This window comes from Elaeis guineensis, chromosome 6 (genome assembly GCF_000442705.2).
Source record: "Elaeis guineensis isolate ETL-2024a chromosome 6, EG11, whole genome shotgun sequence".
Classification (NCBI taxonomy): domain Eukaryota; kingdom Viridiplantae; phylum Streptophyta; class Magnoliopsida; order Arecales; family Arecaceae; genus Elaeis; species Elaeis guineensis.
Genome location: NC_025998.2, coordinates 80,637,978 through 80,660,146, shown reverse-complemented (window position 1 = coordinate 80,660,146; position 22,169 = coordinate 80,637,978). Strand labels below are relative to the sequence as shown.

The 22,169-nt window shown below is 38.4% G+C and overlaps 1 protein-coding gene across 10 annotated transcripts in view; it reads right to left on the bottom strand.

The window, feature by feature from the left end:
* The window catches only part of LOC105046734 (uncharacterized), a 202,369-nt gene that overhangs the window by 156,167 nt on the left and 24,033 nt on the right, over positions 1–22,169 (bottom strand). For 8 of the 10 annotated variants that reach the window (XR_012142145.1, XM_073259552.1, XM_073259546.1 and 5 more), the window contains 3 exons: positions 8,303–8,383; positions 8,133–8,185; positions 899–971 (listed from right to left, as the gene is read on the bottom strand). Coding sequence is in view for 9 of the 10 variants with exons in the window: in XM_073259552.1 (XP_073115653.1) it covers positions 899–971; positions 8,133–8,185; positions 8,303–8,383 (207 nt within the window). In the remaining variant the exon portion in view is untranslated. The remainder of the gene's footprint in view (positions 1–898; positions 972–8,132; positions 8,186–8,302; positions 8,384–22,169) is intronic. The other 2 variants (XM_073259549.1, XM_073259550.1) reach the window with 1 other exon arrangement.

Here is a 22,169-nt window from a genome sequence, read left to right as displayed (position 1 = left end):
CTACAAAAGACTTGATGGCCAAGTTAAACGTTTAGCGGCCAAGTGATGTGAAATCAAAGTCACATACAGACCAAGTAACCTAAAGAAAATGAATATATCTAAAATTAAACAAATAAATAGTATATGATTGAATTTAGAGCATTAGATGATTTAACATGCTTCACTGACACAACATGGTTACATGATTGAATATCTATGAGATATAGTTTGTGTCAAACTATCATGCCTTTGACTCCATAATTCCATAAAACCCTCTTCTCATGAAGACAAAGTTGACAAAAGAACAATACTTTGGTTGAACTACGAAAATTGTTCTCTAGATGTCCAAGTTGATTGTCTGGGCAATTTAGCATCAATTGTAAATCATGCTTCACTATTATTTCCATGTTTTCACACAGTGGTAAGCAGTTTTACAACATTGTCGAACATTCCTATCTAATTTTTGTGATGTTCTCAGTCTTGACCGGACATACAATGCAGATATGCACCTCAGGAGGGCAAACACATGAAGAAACGGTCTCAATCAGTTCACCATCAGCTGACGAAAAGAATAAACTGATGAATAAAAGGATGGTTGGGTTGCCTGAAATGGAAAGAGTCTACAGCAAGTAAGAACTCTTAACCTGGTTTTTGAAGACAAACACTTATTTAGCCTAGAGCACAGGATCATGTGAGTTCAGAGCAGAATATCCCAATCAATGCAAGTCACAAACTATAGAGCATACAAAAGAGTGAGGGGATCGGCACCAATTGTAGTTTAAATTTTATTCCAAGGCAACCAGTTTGGGTATGCTAATTATTCCACAATAACTAACTACAAAGTGATGAAGAAATGCAATAAATGCGGACAGCAAATCAGTGTGTAACAGTTGGAGAAAAAAGATAAATGAAACCATACCAGCTGAATAGTCGAAACAACACGAGCAAGTGCTTTAACCATGTTTTCCACAACATTAGTATTCTTTGGATCCCTACACAAAAAGGTAATAATTAAGTAAAGAAACACCTAAAAGGCACACAAAACCTCAAAAAAGATTAAAAGAACCATAGAATAATTAACCATGACATCTCATTCTGTTAAGTCATGCATACATACATATAATATAAAGGAAAAACTTCTAAACACAATGGAATTATATCATGATACTTGGCATTTTCAGGTGCCAACAACTTTTTGATATTTCATAAACAATGACAACATGCTCCTTGGAACTTCATGAATAGTCTCCTCTGCTCTAGTCAGTCAGTCAACACTTGCCACATATTCCTAGAGTCATGCTGACAATACATTACTTCACCTCTAAACAAAATCTTATGCTAACTAGTTATAATCGAAAGGTTTAGTTCAGACAATTCCAAATGAATCTTTTTCTAGTTTTTTGCTAATTGTATATAACATGTTCTCTCTTTTTTTTCAAAAATCATACCTTTTTCCCAAAAGCAACGATTGAAGTCCTGGTGGGATGAGGGCTGTCCCATCCCGTTCCTTTGAGATTCCGGCACCTAGGAAGGGTGTGGACCCCGAAACGCATTTCCGGCCTCCGTCCATCTCTATTTTGGCTTGATCAAGCACCAGTACGGATGTCCCGATCGTGCCCTAATTTTCCCTTTCCTTCTGTCAAATGCCGATGATGCTTCGAACGGCCCATTCATCGCCCCGAAAGTGGGGAGAATAAAGGAAAAGTGAGTACTAACCTTTTCCTTTTTCCACTGGTGCGTCGACGTCGGCATTGTTGCCGGAGGGAGCACGGACTTCATACTTTGATTCTAGTTTTCCAAGAGCAACGTATGCCAAAAGGGAGGACAGCTCGAGAAGGAGAAGGGAGGAGAGAGGAGGAGGGAGGCCATCGGATTTTTGGACGAGGAGAGAACCAGAAGGGAGGAGGGAGGGAGGAGGGAGGACCGGAGGGGTAAGAAAGAGGGTTCGAGGCCTTCGATCTCTAGTACAGAGTTTTTTCCATGGGTTACGCGACGCAGTTACACGATGTCATCTGTTCAATCGCCCCACTAGCCACAGCTGTCAAAGCAGTCTGTGATTTCTCCGTGCCCAAGCATCGTGCCCCCACCCCAGACCCCACACAGCTCTAATCACTCCATTCAAACATCACGCCCACATAGCTCTAAAAGCACTCCTACAATCCTACCATCCTACCATTGTAACCTGTAACCAAAACAAATTTATAGAAAAAAAAAATCATCATCCCATCGTATCGATGTTTTGAGACTTTAAGCCTTTGACTCCATTCACACCCACACAGCTCTCAAAATACTCCCACAAAAAAAAATCATCATAACATCCCGATGATCAGACTCTAAATCCAACAACAATAGCATTATTTATGTGAAAAGGATAGTGTTTCGAACAAATCTGCATGGCCGATCTATTATAGATATATTATTTTTGAAGTTTAAATATATTTAAACAATAAATAGATCAATAAAACTTCAAGATAAATTAAAAAAATAAAATATATATATAAAAGAGCATCCAAGTATGTACCAGGATGGCCACTACAATGAGGCGGGACACGTGGTGTCATGTTTCGTGTGAAAATCGGGATGCCCCTGTCCCACGAGATTTAAAACCTTACCCAAAAGTGTAACAATCTAGTAGGTCTGGCATAAGAGTTATAGAAAACTTTCATCTAAAACTGATCATTTAATCAAAACTAACAAGTTTCACACAATCTTTTGTGCTTTAAGCATAAGATAATTTTTGGCTAGAATTAACTTGAACAACACAAACTATTCCTATTCATTTCAGGTTATTTCTTTATTTTTCTTGCGTACTTGTTCATCTTATTCTGGAGCCTCTAAGGAACATTTTCGCCACAATAACTTGAATTTTGTGAGTTTGAAGAGGAATTGAAAGTGTGCCAGTTTGGACATAAGGAACTTAAAAAGAAATGCAAGACTATAAGATATTTCCTTATAATCATGACTTTTATTCATGCCAACAAAAGTAGAAAAGAAGAAAATCCTGTATCATTACTTCTGCCCATTCAATATCAGAAAATAACCAAAATCAATATGGTTTTCCTTTTCCATACCAGTTGGTACTGATGCATACTGGTACATGGAATATGAAGCGTACGGAGTCCCAATACACCAAACCGGCCCCCATACCAGATTTACCAACACGATAACAAGATGGTAGTGATATGGGGTCCGATACCAAGATGGCCAACCTTGATCTATATACTAGATTATATGTTCTACAAAGTTAAAAAAAAAAATACCTTTTTAATTCAACATGACCACATATGATAGGGGACTACAATAAAGAGATATTTTAGTTGGTGTCGACGCAAGAAAAGGAGAGGGCTTAAGGTAACTTTAATGGAGGCTATGATAAACAAGGATCCACAAAGCTAATCCTAGATAGTCTGGTAGTTGGGTAGAGCAAGATGGTAATGTTTATGGTTATGGTTCACACTTCACATATCTTTTTAATATTATTTTTTTTAACTTTTGAAAATTTTATTCATATTATGTTAAGGTATAAAGCACTATATGATGGTAACTCAAGCAAAGGTTTCAAGCTACTCTAAATTGACATGTAGCATATCTTCTTGGCTTTCTTTAATTTTTCGTTGTGTTAAAGTTCATTTTCTATTTTTATTTTTGGTCAAAAATCAATAAATGGAAGCAAAGATTCAGATAACTTTATTAAAGAACTCAAGAAAAATACTAAGAATAACCTCTTAGGGCTAGATGTTGCATAAGATAAGAAAAACCATGAGTGGAAAAGGAGCTATTTTGGTCAGGCAGCGGTTTATTTAATAACCTTAGTAAAAAAAAACTACCAAATGATTTCAGAAGTGGTCCCCCTTTGCAAGATGACGATAAGATACACAATCACATCCACTACCATATAACTGGATATATGGGACTCATGATGAAGTCAAAAGAATGATGAAAGAAGAAAAATTACCAATGTTTTGGGGTGTGGTTGCAATATGTAGGAAATTAATATACCAAATAATGCATGGGTGCAAGGCATGCTATTAGATTGGTTCCTATGGAGATCGTATTTAACAAAAAAAACAAAAGAAAAAAAACTTAAATGAAGTTCAAAAATATATAAAACTAAAAAGAAAATTTTCAGCAAACACTTTCCATCAGACAACATGATAACCTTCTGTAAAACAGCAGTCCCCTATAATTCAGACAACAATGTAAATTATTTTTCAAAAAACACGTAATAATTCAAGTAACTTAATAAATCAAGTCACTCTATCAAATAATAAACAACCAATAGAAAGTGGGAAAACAAAAACAAAACAATTATCAGTGAAACTTGTAACAAAGTAACTTTTTTGGCACTAGCAATAATAACATGGGACTATAATTCACCCACTAGGCACAGTAACTACCTTAAACCACCCAAAAGATGGTCCAAACGCAACCTACTCGCGCCACCTAGGCCTGGACAAGCTGCTTAAGAAATAATTTGTATGCTGACATAGGCCACCTAAGTAGTTATGTCATAAGCAAAGTGGGTAATCATCTATGAAAAAATGGTCTCTTAACAACCCAAGCAACTAGCTTTTATATAATGAGAATGACAATATAAAACAATATTTGGATTTACACTAGGAAGGTCATCAATGGAGGTTGTTTTCTTGCATAAACAACTAATAAAAATATTAGAAGGAATAGAAAAAAGAAATGAGCTATGTTATCAATGGATGAAATGAGAAAAAAGTTGCAAGCTAATTTGAAATAAAAAGGAAAAAGAGAAGGGTTGAAATCAAGGAATGCCGTACCAGGCCGAACCGCCCGGTACGGGGCGTGCCGAACCATCCCGGCAGGGAACCGAGACGGTTCCGGCATGGAAAACGGCACATGCCAGTGCCGAGAAAGAAAAAAGAGAAAACGAAGAAAAGAGAGCAAGAGAAAGAGAGAGGAATAAAAAGAGGGAGGGAGGTCTGCCGGAGAGGCTGCCGAAGGGCCTCCGGCGGGCCGTCGTGGCCGTCGGACGGTGTAAACACCTCCCACAGCTCCGCGGCATGAAACAAGGGCGATCCGCCCCTGTTTTCTATTTTTTTTAAAAAATATTTTTTTAAATGAAGCCGGCATGGGGTTTGCCGGCTTCACTTAAGTGATGCCGGCAAACCCAGTGCCGGCTTCATTTTAAAAATATTTTAAAAAAAACATGAAAACATTGACAGATCGCCCATGTTTCACACCGCGGAGCCGCAGGCCCTGCGGGCCATGGCGACCTGTCGGAGGCCCTCCGACAACCCCTCCGACAGACCCCCCTCCCTCTTTTTCTTTCTTCCTCCCTCTCTCTCTCTATTTCTCTCTCTTTCTCTCTTTTTCTTCTCCGGTTCGGCTCCGTTTTTCTTTGTCGGTTCGTCTCGGTTCGAAACGGAATGGAGACGTGCCGAACCATACCGCCGGCCGGCCACCGATTCCGCAGACCTTGGTTGAGATTCTGCAGACTAAATTCAAGCAAAATACAAGCTAGTGGAAAAGAAACAAATCAAGTCCCTAATCCAAATTTGAACATGAGATATGCAATATATCATGTTTGTAATTGTGGATCAATTATCTAGAACTAGAGGTAGGTCAATAGCCCCATGTCGGCAACTCATTCCACATTTAAGAAAATTTTAATATCAACACACCCTGAGGTAATCATTTGGAGTTTTTTCACAACTAATACATGCTTGGGCAAGTTAGCTAATTTGATCTGATCAATACACTGTTTAGTGCAATGCAATTGGACCAGTTCATCCCAATGATGCAAGACCAACATGTATCATGTAACATAGCTACAAGCTCTTGTAGCCTGCAACCAATGAAAGAAAATGATTGCAGGGTTACATAATGTCATATTTGACATATGGATTTTGTGGATCAAGCTGAGAGAAGCTTCAAGAATCAAGACCATATCATACCATATGACGCAGCCAAAGCCACGTTTTAATGGAAATGGAGGAAGATGCACAAAACAAAGAGAACAGCAAATATAAGAAAAAACTCTCTTCTAGAGTTTTAATTCAATATCAAAAATAGACTGCCTCTAATGTTAGCCAAAGGCTTTATAAAAGAAAAACGCTAACTTGATGCCTAAGCTATTTGGAGTATTCCAGATTTATTCCGAATACAAAATAGGTAAAAAAAATTAAAACTTCCAATTCGTCTAGGATCTTCCGGGCTCCCGTTGACCTGTCAAACAAATGAGTTTGACCCCAAAACTGGACTATAACAGCAAAGCGGTTAGGAACGTAGAGCACGGAAAAAGCTTTCTGAATGGGGATCTTATAGATGATTCTGACTCCGAATGAGAGATTTATGTTCGTTTTAGTGCGACAGAGTCAAAATCACAACAATCAGCCTGATTTCTTACCCTTTCGGGTCTGGTCCACCAAATCAAGGTATTTACCAGCTAAGACATCTACGTCACCATACCATATTAGTTCCTTATCCCATGTTGTATCGACCCATGTAGGCATAGCGGTATTGTCCCTTTCAGCAAGCAACCAGTGGATGCTAGGGGAATACCATGTCATGTACCATGACCTTGCATGCAATGTATGGGAGCATAGCATGAGACTCAAAACCTTGTATGTATAATCAATCCACCTTTTTTTCTTTGAAAATTGAGAAACATTATAAGGTGGTAGTAAGGTGCCTAGCATTGTTTTCTTTAATATGCTAGACAACAAAGAACGCTTAAGAATTAAAAGGTTGAGCATGAGGGGGTGAAGTATCAAAGAAGATCTTAGCAACATAGGAACGGATTGAGGGCTTAAAAGGAATGAGTACACACACATATATGTACGTACTGACGTACAGATGTATGTATTTATGTATGTATGTATATAGGAATTGTGCTCATAAAGAATAAGGCTGTCAAAGAAGTGAGTGGTTCTTGAGGAACTAATTTGTGGCTCGAAATTCAGCTAAAAATTCTCTTGCTGAATTGGTAAACAAGCTGAACATGAGCAAAGTTTTAGACTCGAAATATAGAACACAGAACAACCATGGGCCAGCTCACTCTTATTCTGTTTGATGTAGCTCAAAATATATACATAATATAAGATAAACACATTTTTAAAAGTTTATAGAAGAATAATGGTTACCAAATTACCATTTTATATTATAATGTTTCTTATACTTTAAATCTGTTATCATAAAAGTTTTAGCTTAGCCGTTTGATTTCTCATCTAACAATTGAGATGGCAATCCAGCAATTAAATCAATGGGGGCAAAACTTGCCAGCTGTAATCATTAAATACCATCTTCAACAGTCTGCCCCCTTAAGAGAAATCATACCATACCCTCTATTTCTTCCTCCCATTCTCTTGCCCCTGCCATCTCTGAGGATGACAACCATAAGTGTAACTCAAACACTTCAAAACATTAGTGTTTCCACATGTCTAGACATTTTTGGACAACTTGACACATCATGATACCCCTTTGGCACTTCAAATTAACAAACCAAGATATCATCATGGTCAAGATTAGCCATCTCGACACCAGACCTCATACCAGTACCATCCTATTATAGTATTCTTATGCATTATAGTATAAGACAGCAACACATACCGAGTGTCAATATGGTACGACACTGCATACCGGTTCGATATCAGTATGGTACACTCTGCTTGAAACCAGGGTTTTCAAAACTATCCCGAACCGACTAGTTCGGAGCATACCGAACTGTACCGACGGAGAATCGAAACGGTTCCGGCAGTGAAAACGGCATACGCCGGTGACAAAGAAGAAAGAGAAAAACAGAGGAAAAGTGAGAGAGAGGAGAAGAGAGGGAGGCCGCCAAAGGGTGGCGATGGCCCTCTGTGGCCGTCAAAGGGGCGTGGAAGCCTCCGCAGCCCGATTCGCCTAACATGGCAGCTGCAACAAGCGAGAAAGAGAGGGGGGGGATGCCATCGGAGACGAAAGGTCATATCATGTATAATTAAAAAGGCATACGAGTTGAAGAAAACATATAGTGCACCAATTAGCAACACTTGAATTTTTCAGTATCAATGAATTTCCAAATAACAATATCAATTCAATAATATGAATACAAGTAATAATTTTGCCAAGTTAAGTCCATCAGGACATGAAGCATATCTACAGGATTCCACAAATGAGAGAATAATCAGACAAAAACTTACATATCGAAATTCTGAAAAAGTAAACGCAATGTCCGCACTTCAACACAAAAGCCCTAAAACAACAAGCACTCATTAGCAACTAAGAACCCTGAAAAATGTTGTAACTTACCGACTATGCAAGTCTAAATGAAAGTGCAGATGTTTTCTATTACAGTAGTTGCTGAAATTACCCTTAAAACTTCAAGAACAAGTATTTGATGCCAGAGTGGCAAATCAAGACAAGTAACCTTTACCAACATGTTGAGAAAAACCTGTAGAGACGATAGTTCTTGTTGTCAACTATTGAAAATATCAAAAGCTACTCTGAATGAAAAATAAATAAATAAATAAAAGAATTGAACAAATGGGTTGCCAAACCAAAAAAGATGGTCACAATAATTTGTTAGAGGTACAAGTGGGTCAGGTACATTTAAGGACCAGGCTGAACCAGAATTAGTCTCAGATTTATATTGGGCCTAATATCCAAACAGTTTAGTAGTCCAATTCTGGCTTTGGGTTCTAACTGGATCCGTATCTTCTGAGATGCTTCCAACATTTTGAACTATTCTCTAATTAGGTCCAGTAGGATTGGATATAGTTGTGTAAGACCATACTCTATATAACTGGGCAACATGGTCTCGATTCCAAACTCAAAACTGACCCATAGTCTAAAATCTGAGCCTATGCCAGGTCAAAATCAGGTCAGCTTCCATCTGGATCCTAGTCCATCAAGCTTGCTTTCACCTCTAATGTTAGAACATATATCAAGATAAGTTTTAGATTATTAGCAAATAAAGCCATGCATAGACACTACACTAGAATATCATGTCAAGAAGATATATGAAGGAGTACAAGGCATGCAGTTAAACACCATGATAAAAGCTCTAGCTTATGCTATTCTACTGAAAACGAGGTTCTAGCAAAATACAGAATGCACTATGGAAAATGTATAACTGAAACCAGTGTCTCAATAAAAGCATGGACCACAATTTAAGTAGACTAGCAAGTCAATCTAATTCTTGTTGCCCATGATAATAAACGAGTAGTCACAAACTAAAATCGTTATATACAGCAATCTCTTTTCATACTTCAAGCAAAGATTCCAATCTCAAGGATCGATACCACATACATGGCCTGCCAATAAGGTATGAGCTGCATGTCTCCATATGCCTCAGTATGGATGTGCAAAAGATTTAAAAAAATGAATTGAGTGCTACAGGGTCAATATGCCTTGTTATGGGATCAATATGCCTCGATACAGGCAGCTGATTTCAAGGTCTTGGCCCCTCATATACCACTTCAAGGCCGGTATGCTTGGCATTTCAATCCTTGACATAATATGCATATAATCTGAGTGTGTCAAGGTCATAAAAAGTTATAATATCTATTTACAGAAATGGCCTTGATTTTCCTTCATATAAGCAAAGGTATTTTAGCATTATTCACACACCTTTGTCAGTTCCTTTCAAGCTACATTTTTTTTTGCAATGAAATATGAATGGACATGCATCTGCATGCATCTAATTTTGGTAATTTGGTGAATGAAAGGCTGAAGGAGAGCATAAAGATTAGTCAAACATGGAAGTTCATGCTCATGCCCATCCCCCATCACAAACTGGCACAGTATGAAATGTTCCCTGCCCAGTAAGCCATGCCCATCAAGGCTCATGGCAAACAACATAGATATTTGCAAGCTAATATCTTTTAGTCCGACATGCACCAGCATGGACCAGCAGACAAATATAATGGTATACAATTTGGACCAACTTAATGCAATACAATAATCACAGATTAGCATGTTTGAAAATAAATGTTCAGTATGTTCATTTACCTCCAAATACAGACCTAATCATGATAGCAAGGGTTTAAATATTGGTACCAGAGTTGTCTAAGTCTATAATCAAACAGTATGGTATCAGTATGGTACCAACACGAACCAGAACAACCATTAAAAACAAGAACAAGAAAGAAAATTTAAAAACAAAAATAAATTAGAAATAATGGTGTCCTACAATGTTAAGCCATATCTATTGTCAAGTGCAACAGTCCCGATATGTCCCAACCAAAATAGACCGAATAGATCAAGATTACCCACTCAACAGAGAGACCTGGTTTTTCTCCAGTTCTGTAAACTACCACCAAGATAAACCACAATGGATCAGGTCCATCATCCGCGTAAAAACTGAACGTAGGTTTAAGATTTAGAGTCTAACTAAGACTATTTACTTAACTAGTTCAAATTGTGTCAGGCCCAACTCAAGTTGAATTAGGGCCAGTTTTATAATTATGAATCTGGCACTAAAAGAAATCTTGAGTCAGAGGTAGATAGTTTTCACAAGGTGGAGCCCAATAACCGTAAAATTAAATCTGGCTTCATTGAGTTTTGGGTTGTTAGTGTGGCACTCATGCTCAACATAGAAGTACAGATTTCACATATGGGTTAAACTAAAGTCAGGTTGAATTTGACTATGGTCTACTTGACCCACTTGCACTGCTAGTGAAATTAAGAAAAGAAAAAGTTTTCACTCAAGTGAGATACACTTTCATGTTGGAAGGCAAAAAAAAGGGGGCTTCAAATAAGCTCATCCCTCAGAGAATGAAAAAAGAAATGAAATAACAAGTTCATCTTCTGATTTCATCATGATTTTGCTGACATGGACCCCCAAATTAGGTTAGAGATAGCATACTCTAAGGATTTTCCCACCTTCTATAGTCACTGACTTGATCTAGGTCCAACTTAGTGCTCCCCAGCATCCCTGGTCTATCCTCTTGGTATACATGACCATGATTCCAATGTTTATCATTAAGATTCAATAACCAAGAATATATCCTCAAAATACACTAACAAGATCTTTTACCAAACTGCAAATGTACCAATTGAAAACATACAAAGCCAAAGGGAAACACAGACCACCTTTTCAAGGAGTAATCACCAACTGAATTAAAAAGATCAATAAAAAAATGCATGGTCAATTTCACACATTCCCCATGAATCACAAGGTGTAAAGTGTAAACACAGTTTAAAAGTAAACTTCTCCCTAGGCGAGGTTGTAGGCAGTGTAGATATCACCTTGAAAGTCTGTGGCAGTGAAGACAAATTTTTCATACCCCATAGGGGCTTGATACTTTCTAAATGCAAATAAACCCCCAAAAAAGAAAAGAATAAAATATGAAATAAAGCTTTATAACTGACCATAACCATTATCCACTATCCTAACTCTTGACCTTACCTAGTAAACTAAAAAAGTTCTTTACCTCACCAATGAACTTGATTTGGCATAGAAGCAACATGGTTAGAAAGGACTAATAAGTTAATGAACTTATTAAATTTGATGAACTTTACCAAGTTCATAAAACTTAAATTTGTTACTATAAAATCCTATATTGCTTTTTAAAAAAATAAATATTTACCTTAAATCAAGGTTAAAGAAATTTGAAAATAAAATCATTAATAATATTTTTTTGTATATTAAAATCTCAAGGTTTTAATCTAGGTTTCTAATCCTATGGGATAGGGGTGTCCTAGTCTCTCCACAAAACGGCACACCTCACTATCCCACCGCATCTCAAAGCCGTTCACGTCGAGCATCCTAATAGGTACCATCTGTATCTCTCCCATTCTTTCGTTTATTTCTTTCTCTCTTTGTTCTTCTTTCTTTCATTTCTTCCTTAGGTCCTTTCTTTCCTTTTATTCTTCCCTCCTTGCTTTCCTTTTTCTTCTTCTTTCTTTCCTCCCTTTCTTTCTTTTTCTTCTCCCTTCTTTCCTTCCTTTTTCTTTTTCTTTCCTTCCTTTCTTTTCTTTCCCTTTTATTCTTCTTTCCTTCCTTTCTTTCCTCTTCTTCTTCTTTCACTGTGTGGATGCGTTTCACAGTCCTGCCACCATCTCAGGCCCGTTTTATCACTAGAACAAAAGACCCCCATCCCACTAGAACTTAAAAACTTGGTTTTAAAATCTCTTGTACATGTAAAAACAACTTTCCACAATAAAAGCCAAAGTATGAACAAGATACATGTGTAAATTGACACCAACTGAAGGCAAGCATTTCCCTTGAAAGGAATATCATTTGGAAATTATATTATTTTAGCATTAGTGATAGGATCCCAAGATCCTATCATTGAAATTTGGTGAAATCAAAGAGGGAAAGGGAAAGAGAAAGAATTTGTGAATGTTGACCACTTCGAGGGGGTCATTCCTCCAAGCCTAAAGGTAGAAATATGTAATTACTTGAATGAGTTACCCATAAGGTTTACAACTTATTAACCAAATAGCAAGCTAAATAAGGAAAATAGCCTACATAGGAAATAGATTAATCAGCTTGGTTGGTGTGGGCTGGACTTCTGAATCAGCTGCATATCATTCCCCCACCCTTAATAGCAATCTTGTCCTCAAGATTGTGAAGCCACAAACTCCAAAAACTTCTCTTTGATTGCATGATACAGCTCCCATATAGCATCTTCACTTGGCAAATTAGCCCATTGAACCAAAATTTCAGCTACCACCCAATTATGCCACTTCACCATTCTCTGATCCAATATTGTTTGAGGCTCAAATTTAATTTCTCCATTAGAGGAGATCTCGAGCAAATGTCGCTGAGGGATGATGTTATCACCAAGTTTCTTTTTAAGACAAGAAACATGAAAGACAAGATGGATCTTTGAATGTTCTGGTAGATCAAGACGGTAAGCAATAGGACCAATATGCTCCAACACCTTGTATGGGCCATAGAAGTGAGGGGACAACTTCATAGAGGCATGAACATTAATCGAGACTTGCATGTAAGGCTGCAAACAAAGAAAAATCAAATCTCCAACTTCAAATTCCCATTCGCTTCGATGCTTATCGGCTTGATGCTTCATTTGGGCTTGAGCCTCACTTAGATCATTCTTGAGCTGTAAAATCCTATCCCAATCATGTAAATCCCGATCTACCTTGTGCACCTTTGAAGAGCCATATGAATAGCTAGTAATGATAGGTGGTGGGCGCCCATAAACGGCCTCGAAAGGACAAAGGTAGGTTGCTTAATGGTACATAGTATTATACCACCACTTAGCCCATGGAAGCCAACAAACCCACTCCTTCGATTGATCACTAGTGAAGCATCTTAAATAATTTTCCAAGCGTCGATTGATCACTTTGGTCTGACCATCTGATTGCAGATGGTACGCAGTACTCATTGAGTTAGGTGCCTTGCAAACGAAACAACTCCTGCTAGAACTTGCTAGTAAAAATTGGATCACGATTGCTAACAATGGATCTCTGCATGCCATGGAGTTTTAAGATATTTTCAACAAAGCCTTGAGTAATGATAGAGGCAGTGAAAGGATGAGATATTGGACAAAAGTGAGCATACTTGGTCAAGCATCTACCACCACCAAGATTGAAGTTCTCCAATGTGACAATGGCAATCCATCGATGAAGTCCATAGATATATCTAACCAAACTTCTTCAGGAATAACCAAGGGATGGAGGATGCCTGGAGTCACCACGGTTTCTCCTTTATTTCTTTGACAAATTTCACACTCAGCAACAAATTGTTTGATCTCCTTTTTCATCCCCTTCCAATAAAACAACCGGTAATCCATGGAGTTCTTGCAAAATAATCATCTTTTGAGCAAAATTAGATGCTAAAACAAGCCGTCCTTTATAACACAAGTCCACTGAAGACCTGAATAATGAGGAACTGAGTCTGGAGCATGCAACGATCGCTGTATGATGCCTTAAGAAACTGTCTTTCACCAACTCCTTCTGAATCTCTTCAAGATTGTTACATAAAGGCATCGATATCGCAGCTAGCTCTCCCTGCTCGGGGATGCAAGATAGTGCATCAGCCACCACATTTTCTTGCCCCTTTTTACACACTATCTCATAATTATAACCAAGCAACTTTGTAGCCCACTTTTGCTGCTCTATGGAAGAGATCCATTGCTCTAAAAGATGCTTCAAACTTTTGTGATCTATTCGAATTTGAAAATGCCTTCTTATGAGATATGGTCTCCACTTCACGATAGTATGGATAATCGCCATCATTTATTTCTTATAAACCGACAACTTATGATGAGCCGATGATAGGGCCTTACTAGTGAATGCCAATGGTCTCCCATCTTACATGAGGACTCCTCCGATCCCTACACCCAAAGCATCAATCTCGATCACGAACATCTTGGTGAAGTCAGATAAAGTCAATACCAGAGTGAATGCCATAGCCTGCTTTAACTGATCAAAAGCCTTTTCTACATCAGAGGACCATCGATATGCATCTTTTTTGAGCAAGGCAGCAAGAGGTGCACTAATCTTGCCGTAATCCTTCACAAATTTGTAGTAGTAGCCCATTAGCCTAAGAAAACCTCGTAACACCTTAATTGTCTTTGGTACGGGCTACTCCACCATCGCCTTCACCTTCATGGTATCTGTGGCAACCCCATCTAGTGAGATAATGTGCCCCAGATACTCTATTTGGATTATGCAAAACTGCATTTTGACTTCTTCACAAAAAGAGAAAACTCTCGCAAGAGAGTGAAAGCCACACGTAGGTGGTCCAAATGATCTTCATATGACCTGCTAAACACCAAAATATCATCAAAAAAAGATTAAGATGAACTTACACAGGTGTGGCCAAAAAATATCATTCATCGAGCTCTAAAATGTTAATGGTGAAAAAATAAGTGCCCTAAAAGTCAATTGCATATTGGATGCGATGGGATTTTTTTCTATATTATCTCCCAACATATGTAATGATATTGTTTATTTATAAATGAGGCATTTTTGATTCATCATTGCAATTGTATCTTATTATGTTTAAGATTATGATGAACCCCATAGATTAAGACAATGATTTTAGGGCCATGAAGAGTTCATACCTGTGAAACTTACAACTCTAAAACTCTAATCTAAAATATTTCTGATCGTAAGAATATTAAGTCGGAAATCAATATTCCAGATAGATTAGCACATCCTACATGTACTCGATGGAGAGGGTGACTGATCTCACAAGTCACTTGTGTAAAACACTAATACAAAGATGTGGGTGCTCATTAGGGAATAAGTTCAATGAACTGACTCGCCAACAAAGAACATCTTATAGAGACTTGCATGCCAAAAGATGATTCTCTAAGTAGGAGTTGTGCAAGTGATTCTTAAATCTGAGACCACTATAGAATCTTTTGTACATGAATCCATATTTTGATTCATACCCAGGTATGACTTAGACATGTACAGAATGTTCTGGATATGGTAGAGTATGTATGGAGGTTGTGAGTCAGTCAATAAGAAATCAATCACTCCTAGTGAGAAGAGATGTCATCCTATACACTCTCATCTATAGATAACTCAGAAAGTCTTTGGCCAAAGCAGGATGAAGATTAAATAGGATTTCTAATACTTCATCATTGCAGTCATCACTGACTGATGAAGAATCGATATGAATATGTGTCTGAGTTTGACACGATTCCATGCTTATGAGCATATTCGGGATGCATGATGCTCGAAGGATTGAATTGTACAGTAACTTGCTGCTGAAAGGTATATTTGGTATTTCTATCAAATTTCATATCTTCTAGATAGTCATGATATGTTATTAAATGTCAATCTTGACTTATAGGTTTGTTTGAATTAAAGTATTTAATTTGATCCTCAATTAGAAAGAGTTTTAATTGTTGAACTGGGTCGGCATGGTTTGAACCTTAATCGATTAGAAGGATTCTAATCAGACTAGATCAACATGCATCTGGACCTACTGCTGGCTAGATATGGAACCCAATGGGTCACACACATTAGAAAATTGACCAAGGACCTATTTAATATAGTTAATTGAAATTTTGGATCCAATCGAATTGCCGGTAAGCATGCTAACACATGTGGCAAATCCTAGCTCTTTGAATCAAATTTGATTTGATTCGAATCTTGCTAATTGATCAAACCAAATTGAGCCAGATCTTAATTGGGGTTTGGATCAGGTTGTGCTAACCATTGGATGGCGCCACATAGCCTCAGAGGTGCCATAAGCTAAAGTCCTACCTAGAAAGGACTCTTGGTGCACGAATAAGGTTGGGCGCACGCTATGGTGCATGGAGAAGGGATAGAGTCCCTCACACTTCGATTTAAGACCCATGTGGCAGCCCACATCACCCTCCACTCTCTGGCACTCATCTCAAAGCTTGGAATGGCAAGGTTTGAATTTAAATTGGGAGTAGAGAATATTTGGAAGAGGAGCCGCACGTGCGTGAAGATTGATCTCACGTGACTCTTCGCATTAAGAGTCCTTCTGCCATAGGCAGAAGGAGGCATCCCCTAGCTGATATCCCTGTCATTTGAATTCAGATTCAAATGGGGACACACGTGGCAAATATCAGGTTTATCTGAAGAGAGGATGGATGCCAAAATGCCGGTTGATTACAGCGCGCGCCCAGAGAGATGAGAAGAGTTGCATTGCTTGAGAAGAGTCCTTCTGCCTGAAGGACGTCTCTCTCAAGACACGCAACCATCTGAGGGCATGAGGAAGAGTTGTAACCCTTCCCCACCCACCTCTTTCTTACCTATAAAAGCCCCACAGCATTGGGGTTTCAGATTATTCCAAAAATCAATTCCAGAGTTCCCTCCTAGCCTAAGACAAGTCTCTCCCTTCCCTCCAACTCTCTGGTTTTAGGACAAGGCTTCTCTATTTAAGACAAGCCTAATTCAGGTTAAAACAAGGGTAAAAGAGGTTCTAAAGGAGAGGTTTAAGAAGTTTAGAAGAATCTTCGAAAGGGTGAAGTCAGGTTCTTGAAGAAACTTGACCAGTGCGAGACTATTCGAGTTCCAAGGGCTAGAACTCTTGAAGCATGCTTCAATAAGGAGCATTGTCCTTGGTGCACTCACTGTATGGATTACTGTTGGAGTGCAGACACTTGTATGCCTGTGAAAATTATCTCTCAGAGACTACAGAATAAAGGTACACTTTTTACCTGATATTTACTTTTGTGCTTTGATTGCTATAGCCAAGAGATTCTGGGCATTAAGGTTTCAATGCACTAGGATGGTTTAAATGAAAAATTTTAAACACCAATTCTTTCGCTGCGCCATCTGGAACCTTACAGATGGAGCGTTCGTCAGGCCAAAAGGCATCACCATAAATTCATAATGTCCATCGTGCGTACTAAAGGTTGTCTTCGGAATATCTCCTTCATAAACTCGTATTTGATGATAGCCTGAACGCAGATCTAACTTGAAAAAATATTTGCTCCACCAAGTTCATCTAATAATTCATCCACAACTGGAATGGGATATTTATCTTTGATAGTGATATTGTTCAAGACCCTATAGTTGACACACATGCGCCAAGACCCATCCTTTTTGCGCACCAATAAAACTGGAGAAGAGAAAGAACTGACACTGGGTCGAATAATCCCTTGTTGCAGCATCTCACATACTATCTTCTCAATCTCTATCTTTTCGATATGAAGATAGTGATAAGGCCTGACATTGGTAGGTGCACTTCCCGATAGTAAGGGGATGTAGTGGTCGTGAGAATGCTTCGACGGCAAACTTTCAGATTCGACAAAAATATCACCAAACTCCAATAAAAGAGACTCTATGTCTTCAGTAGTAGAGTGCACAAACTCTTCCATACTCATTATCTCAACCAACAAAACCGGTGCTCCTTCATGAGGATCTGCTCCATGCCATGATTGCTGACGGTAATATATTGTCGCACCCTTTTCCTTTCAAAATTACCTTTTCTCCATTCAACACTTACTGCATAATGACTTTTGAGAAATTTCAGGTAATGTCTCCAAGAGTCCGCAGCCACTGAGCCCCCAAAACAACATCACAACCATCCAAGGGTAATAGAAACAAATCGGTGGCCATGATATAACTCTATATGGAGATCTCTACGTTAGAATACTTCCCTGTGCTAGGTAGGGACCTACCATCCGCTACCTTTACATCAAACTTTTTCGATTGCTCCACAGACAATAAAAGCCTCTTTGCAATTTTAACATCCAAAAAATTGTTAGTACTACCCAAATCAATGAGGATAGTAATAGGTTGATGTTTAATAGAACCATTAACCTGCATAGTTGGAGTAGAATATCTGACTAATGTATGAACAGAGATAGCAACAGTTTGTTCAATACCTTCTTCGACATCACCATCATGTTCTGATTCTTCTTTATCACCTGCTTCCTCAAGATCTTCAACTGGTTCAATCATTACAAGCCGTTTTTGCTTGCAGTGATACCCTTTCTGCCATTTCTCATCGCAATGCCAGCACAAGCCTTTAGCCGAACGCTCCTTGAGTTCATCTTGTGTAAGCCTCCTCACATTAGCATTACTCTGAGTAGTTGGTGGGTGCTCGCATGATGCCTCCGAAAATCGAGCACTTGATGGCTTTAGTGAGCGACGGCCTTCTTTGTTAATCTTTTTCTCCTATAGTCTCGCAAAAGAGATCACCACCATCATGGTGCGAGGCTTGTTGGCTTTAATCTCACATCTAATGTCTGGTTGGAGTCCTACAAAGGTACTAACCAATTAGCGCTCTGTCCAATCCCGGGGTCTGTTGGACAAACGCTTAAAGTGGCTTTGATACTCCAAGACTGCAGTTGTCTGCCGAATTTTTGCAAGCTCTCCATCAATATTTTCATATTCGGAGCGACCAAATCTCACCAAGAGGCCTTTGACAAATTCCTCCCACGTAGGAACCCGTGGCATAATTCGAACCAGTCGTACCATTGAATAGCATCACCATCAAGATTGATAGAAGCGATTTCTATCCTTGATATATCAGGAGTGCAATGGAATCAAAAAAATTTCTCCACCCAAAAAATCCATCCCATGGGATCACCACCCTCCCATTGAGGGAACTCAACCTTCATACGGGGAGGGCCACCATCACAATCGCTAACCAATCTACCTCCTCGTGTAACATGTCCCTGTCAATGTCGATCAAGAGACTCCTCTATAACATGATCAAATTGGTCTCTGAAATTTATGACCAACCCCGAGCCTAGATCTTGCCAATTCTTTCAAACCACTTCCTCAAAAACTTAAGCAATGGTTGCCTAGAGAGAATCTTTGAGTTGCTCAAGCTTTTTGTGAAACTTTGCCTCTAATCTCGCTTCAAGTTTGGCTTCCCACCTTCAATCTCTACTATGTTCCTCATTGATCTGTTGAGAAGAACCTCCGAAAGCCATGGCGTAAGATCCCAAATCTAAAATGCCCAACCTTTTTTTTATCTGCAGGTGAGGACCATGCACAAAATAAGATTGTTACTGCTCCGATACCAAAATGTAAGATCCCAAGATCCTATCATTGAATTTGGTGAAATCAAAGAAAGAAAGGGAAAGAGAGAATTTGTGAATGCTGACCACTTCAAGGGATCGTTCCTCCAAGCCTAAAGGCAGAAATATTTTATTACTTGAATGAGTTACCCATAACGTTTACAAGTTTATTAACCAAATAGCAAGCTAAATAAGGAAAATAGCCTACATAGGAAATAGATTAATCAGCTTGGTTGGTGTGGGCTGGACTTCTGAATCAGCTGCATATCAATTAGATAGGCTTTATTCCCCAAAATCATATAAAAGAGCTCACTATTTGCCATATCCTTACCACTACAAACTTGAATGAGCATATCTACTTCCTAATTTCTCTTCATATCTCCTTTTATCTCACCGCATCTTCTTTGTCATCTTGCTATTTCTTTTCTAAGAATGGGTTGCACAAACAAATGAAAATGCATTATGCAATTACAAGCTTTGATTATTTTGAAATTTTCACTTCTATTAGGCCGAATAACCAATTATATATATTGATCACATATCTATCAAAGCAATGCATCAATCCTTAGCACTAACCCTGTTGCTTAGATTATGTTGTATAATGTAGCTAATTAGGTGATAGCATTTCTACACATATTCCCTGCATTATGATTACTTAAATTCAAAACAATTTCTACACATATACTAGGGCATACCGCACCGTGCCATTCTTGCACCGTACCAAACCATGTACCAAATGCAGTAATAGGATGGCACCAGTACGGGGTCCAGTAACAAGATGGCGAATGGTGTTATAAATCATTAGAAAATCAAGCAAAGTGGGAATGAATTTACTTAAAATATCATCATCTGAAAGATGAAGAATTTGGCTTCTCACATTCCTTAGAAAATTCAGTTTCTTAATTTATTTTACAAAGTCATATACAATTCCGCACTTCCTGTTTGTTTGCATATAACTAGTTTCTAATCCCACATTTTAGCTCCGCTCAAGCGAGAAAAAAATAATTATCTTTTTTTGTTGCTTGACTTGTCTCACCATTAGTTTCTTTCCTTTCTTTATTTATGAAATTTTGACTGCTATAAGGCTCTACGACAAATTATATAAATTGGCCACAAATGTATTCCATTTCCACAGCAGCATGTCAATCCTTGGCACTGTCTCTTTCCTTGCTATATTATTTTACAAAATCATATACAATTCTCAACTTCTTGTTTGTTTGCATATAACTAGTTCCTAATCCCACTGTAGCTCTATCCAAGAGAAGAGTTTCCTTTTCTATTTCTTGTCCATTAATTTCTTTCTTTTCTTTATTTAACCACTCTAAATGGACCTTACTTTGACTGGTTGAACTGTTTCTTGAAGGCTTCAAAGTGGAACCTTTCTCTCCAGGTGAGTGGGAGAACATGATAGGGGGTGTTTGGTGATCCAACTTGGATCACCACGGTGATCTAAGATCACTAATGATCCAAATCTTGGGGTGATCTAATCTCTAATGATCTAAGATCACATGTGATCCAAATCTTGGGATGATCTAATCTCTAATGATCTAAGATCACTATGTTTGGTTTGCCAATAGTGCAATGATTAAAAATCCCTGGATATGTACATGCTACTTGTTTGGTATGCTACAGAAATTCAAGATCATGGACCATATAATACCCCAGACAACTTGTTTGGGAGTTGAAATTGAGAATTAGGGTAGAAAAAATTTGAGAACAAAACTAAATAGATTTTTCCTCTTTCTAATCAACATGACAAGAGAAGAAAGGATTTCCTTCTCTTCCATGGAGATGACACCCCAAGTACCCGCACGCGTTTCTTCTCTTCCGTGGAGAAGATGCCTCAACTACCCATCCTACGCACGTGGAAAAAATATCGCAGCAAAAAAAAATGATTTCCTTTTTCCAAAAGTCTCTCAATCGTGAGGGTACTTTGATTAACATATTTTAATATAAGATCACTGTAATGGAGTGATGTTGGATGTCCGTTCTCAAGAGTGGATTTTCTATCACCGCGTTAGACAGTGATTTGAAGAATGGGGGTGATTTAAAATCACCGCCACGTGAGATCACCATGGTGCAACCAAACACGGTGATCTTATCACCTCCACCCACATCACTCTTGATCCTGAGTGGATCACCTCATACCAAACGCCCCTATAGGAGTCTATTAGGGAGCAGCCCATTTTGTTAAGATTAGTGGCCATAATTGTACAGAAAACATTGTTTGCTTTCTTATATTTTTAACAAGGTTCTTACAAATAGTGCAAGGATAACTTTCTGGATGAACCAAAGAAGAGTGCAACAATGTGATTGCATAGGCATTCCATAATTTAATTAAAAGCATATACCTTTTATTTATTTTATTTACAAGCACAACTCAGATGCGAGAGGTCAGGAGCCAAGACTGAAACAAAGATTGAGATGAATGAACCCAAATTATGCTGAGCTCTTCATAAAGCAGCGGAAAATTAGATTCAATGATTACTTGATGTTGGGCTCATATTTAGAAATTAGAACATTTTTGTTTAAGGCGCACTAAGGCACTTTTGAGGCATAAGGCACTCCTAGGCACAACTTCAATGCCTCGATAGTCACAAGGTAAGGCATCATTGAGGCACTCAAAAGCATGCGTGCCTTATATGTGCCTCACTAAGATGCCAACATGGGGGGAAAAAATTGGGTGCAGTATCTTCATGACGATATGTGTTATGCGTATATGGCAATGAGTAGCTACAAGTGTTGTGTTGCATGTTGTGATGACGAGCATGTGTGTGTATGCAGTTATGTGTGCGTTTGTGC